The 3,328-nt window shown below is 34.9% G+C and overlaps 1 protein-coding gene across 5 annotated transcripts in view; it reads left to right on the forward strand.

Annotated features, from left to right (window-relative positions):
• The window catches only part of LOC122067793 (CBS domain-containing protein CBSX3, mitochondrial), a 13,269-nt gene extending 11,960 nt beyond the window's left edge, over positions 1–1,309 (forward strand). For all 5 annotated transcript variants that reach the window (XM_042631636.1, XM_042631635.1, XM_042631632.1 and 2 more), the window contains exons 4-6: positions 514–587; positions 714–774; positions 922–1,309. In XM_042631636.1, coding sequence (XP_042487570.1) covers positions 514–587; positions 714–774; positions 922–1,064 — 278 coding nt within the window. In that variant the 3' untranslated portion in view covers positions 1,065–1,309. The remainder of the gene's footprint in view (positions 1–513; positions 588–713; positions 775–921) is intronic.
• Positions 1,310–3,328: the final 2,019 nt, after the last annotated feature.

Here is a 3,328-nt window from a genome sequence, read left to right on the forward strand (position 1 = left end):
TGGCTCTTAACATAAGATTCCCTAAATAGATATGAGGTTTTAGTGGAATGTGGTAACCGTTGCAGACCTGCTATATCCAGGTCCAAGACTGGCCAGTGCAGTTTATGAGAAGTCTTGTCCCAGGGAACAACAAGAAGAAAAATGAAGTGATGCATTTTCAAAGCAATTGAATTTTTTGGGAACTGAATAATAGTTTTTTTTTTTTGGTCAATTCTTCTAGGTTACAGGATTTTCCTACTCTTGGTCTTGATGGGTAAACAGTGGCTAAAATTGTGTCCAATGGAAAGGTTTTGACATCTAAAGTAAATTTACGCATCTCAACTTCGAAACACTGCACTCTAGTATCACACCTGATTATTACTGGGAGACTCGTAGAAATAATCATAAAGAAACGTTTAGAAACTAAAATTACAGAATCCTTGAGAAATTGGTTCATTGTTCTCTAGCTGCTTACGTGGCAAGGTATAATCAGGAAGTGGACAATATTTCTTGTAATTTTGAATTTGTTTCCAGATTATCTTAGGAAGATCATCGTACAGGGAAGATCATCCAAATCAACGAAGGTTGGAGATATTATGACTGAAGAGGTACCTATTGCATGCCACTAGTTCTTGGTTGGGCTTTGCTCAACTGCAATTGCAATATTGTCATGTATCCATCAATGATTTTAATTTGGTGATTGCAAATTTTACTCTTCTTTTGGATGGTTTCAGAATAAGCTCATCACGGTGACACCTGATACGAAAGTTCTGCGAGCAATGCAACTAATGACAGGTATACTCTTGATGCTTCTCTTTGGTGGTTGTATACGTATTGGTTCACTGATGTTGCATTACAACATATGCTTCATTCACTAATGAAACTTGTTAAGGTAAAAAAAAATAAAAATAAATACTCTGAGCTTCATGGGTGGTTTGGCAGATAACCGTATTCGGCATATTCCAGTTATCAATGACAAGGAGATGATTGGCATGGTGTCCATTGGAGATGTTGTGCGAGCTGTGGTGAGTGAGCACAGGGAGGAGTTGGATCGCCTTAATGCATATATACAGGGGGGTTATTAGATTGGGAATGCTGGTAGATGGTGATGATTCCTGAGTTCAAACACTGAAATGATTGTAAATAGGGTTGTGTGCATCTGCTGCTACTGTTTTTAGCTACCGCCATCTGGTTGATATGCGATGGTGGTGAATAAGCTACTTTTGACATAATAAGAATGACGACCCTCGTGGTGTTGTATCCTAGGTTTCTGTAATACTTTTGTTGAGATCAGCATATGGTGATAGATATTGAGGTCGTTTCGAGTCCATTTGCACGAGCGCCCTGGATGCTTTTAATCATGCTTATGATCCTGGATGTCATGTTGACAACTCACAGTTAAAACGATGCAACTGTTGTTTTTTCAGGAACTTGTAGAAATCAAGACGCGTGAAAACTGTTGGTGTTTTGTAACTTTGGAAGCAAGATAAGACATGAGGCCGGTGGGAGGGGGAGGGGGGAGACCTTTATTTCCAAAGGATCCAACCTGTCACTTCTGCTACTTTTGGTAAAATTAGGTGGTTAGTCTTTCATATAATTGTTGTGGAGCTCGCATACTAGAGCTATTAATTTAGGGCGAGCTATTAATTTAGCGCTTCTTGTGATTTCTTACTATGGATTTACGTTTGGGTTGTGTTATTTGATTTAATTGAATCGAAGTCACCATTGCCACGGGCAATATGGGATTTCCGATCATGAGATCTGAAAACTTTAATATTATTTTGTTATTTTATGAGAAGCAAAGTAAGAGCATCCATATGACATATATATATATATATATATATTTAAACCTGAATATTATCTGGGACCCAAGGAAGCCCCTAAAATTTTATTAAATAAGATAAACAAAATAATGAAGAAATTAAGGGGGGGACATAGCCCGCCTTACCCCAACCCATGATATATAAATCATTCTGACACTCGCAAAACCCAAAAGGAAAACATGCAAAAAAGGAAAGTCTACATTCTAAAGATTGGTAATCCCGCTTTATCTTTCCGAATGACGTAATTAATATTAAATGAGAGAGCATCTAAATAACATTGAAAGCAACATCTTCTAAGTTAATAACCTATTTTAACTTGACTAACCAAATAAAATAAGGAGCGTACCAATGATCTGAAACAAGCGATGGAAGTGGTACTCAAATGGAATGAATTATGCTTTATTTTACGAACACCCAAAACATGTTACACAAAAGATCTCATGTCTTTTTTTTTTTTTCGTTTAAATAAAGCAAACTTTGGAAAATTTACTATCACTCCCCTACACTCGACGTATAATTACTAAAACTCCCCTACCTTTTACTTTTTTTTTTATACCCCCTGGTTTTTTGATTTTTACATCTCTTTCTCCCTTGCTCTTTTTAAATACCCAGATTAACCTTCATTTTCACTTATAACCAATTACACTTCTTTTAAATTGACTAGTTTAAAACATGGTTTGAATCAAATCACTTACAAGTTTTGTCACACTCCATCATCAAGGATATTGACATAGCCGATGTGTCCTTAAAGATATTATTTTTTATTTCGTTTCATCCAATTATCAGGGATGTTGGTTATTTACATCTTATCCAATCATCAGGGATGTTGTTTATTTATTATTAATTTTTTTTTTGTCTTATCCATCATCACAAATTTAGCAATCTATTTTTTATTATCGGTATTACATTGATATCGGTCTCAGCCAATACTCATTCATATCAGTAATCTTAAAGTTATATTCTCCGTCAGGGTTGCGACACATGATTTTAGGGATTAAAAAAATAAAAAAACATGTGGTATCCGATTGGAACATATGACACCGAAATAGATATAGATCGGATACAAAGTTATTCTTTTTTGATTTTGTAATATCCTTGAAGATTGGATGAGACAAAACTTGTTAGTGGTTTGATTCAAACCATGTTTAGAACCAATCAATTTGAAAAAAGTGTAATAGGTTAAAATTCAAAAGAAATGGAATTTGGGTATTTAAAAAGAGCAGGGGAGAAAAAGATGTAAAAATCTGAAAGTAGAGGAGTATAAAAATAAAAAGCAAAAGGTAGAGAAATTTTAGTAAATACAAAATAAGCGTAGGGGAGTGATAGTAAATTCCCCACAATCATTAAGCAATAGAAGTCACCTTTACATCATTCAATAGGTTTAGGGTTAATACGGTTCACACATTTTTTTTCAGAAAAAAAAAAAAATCCTCCATCACTCCATCATGATACCTATACCACTGGGTATGCAGGAAATATCAGTTTTTTAGAACACTTTATCAAGCTGGGTTTTCATTTCAAAAAAA

This window comes from Macadamia integrifolia, unplaced genomic scaffold, assembly GCF_013358625.1.
Source record: "Macadamia integrifolia cultivar HAES 741 unplaced genomic scaffold, SCU_Mint_v3 scaffold3129, whole genome shotgun sequence".
In the NCBI taxonomy this organism is placed as follows: domain Eukaryota; kingdom Viridiplantae; phylum Streptophyta; class Magnoliopsida; order Proteales; family Proteaceae; genus Macadamia; species Macadamia integrifolia.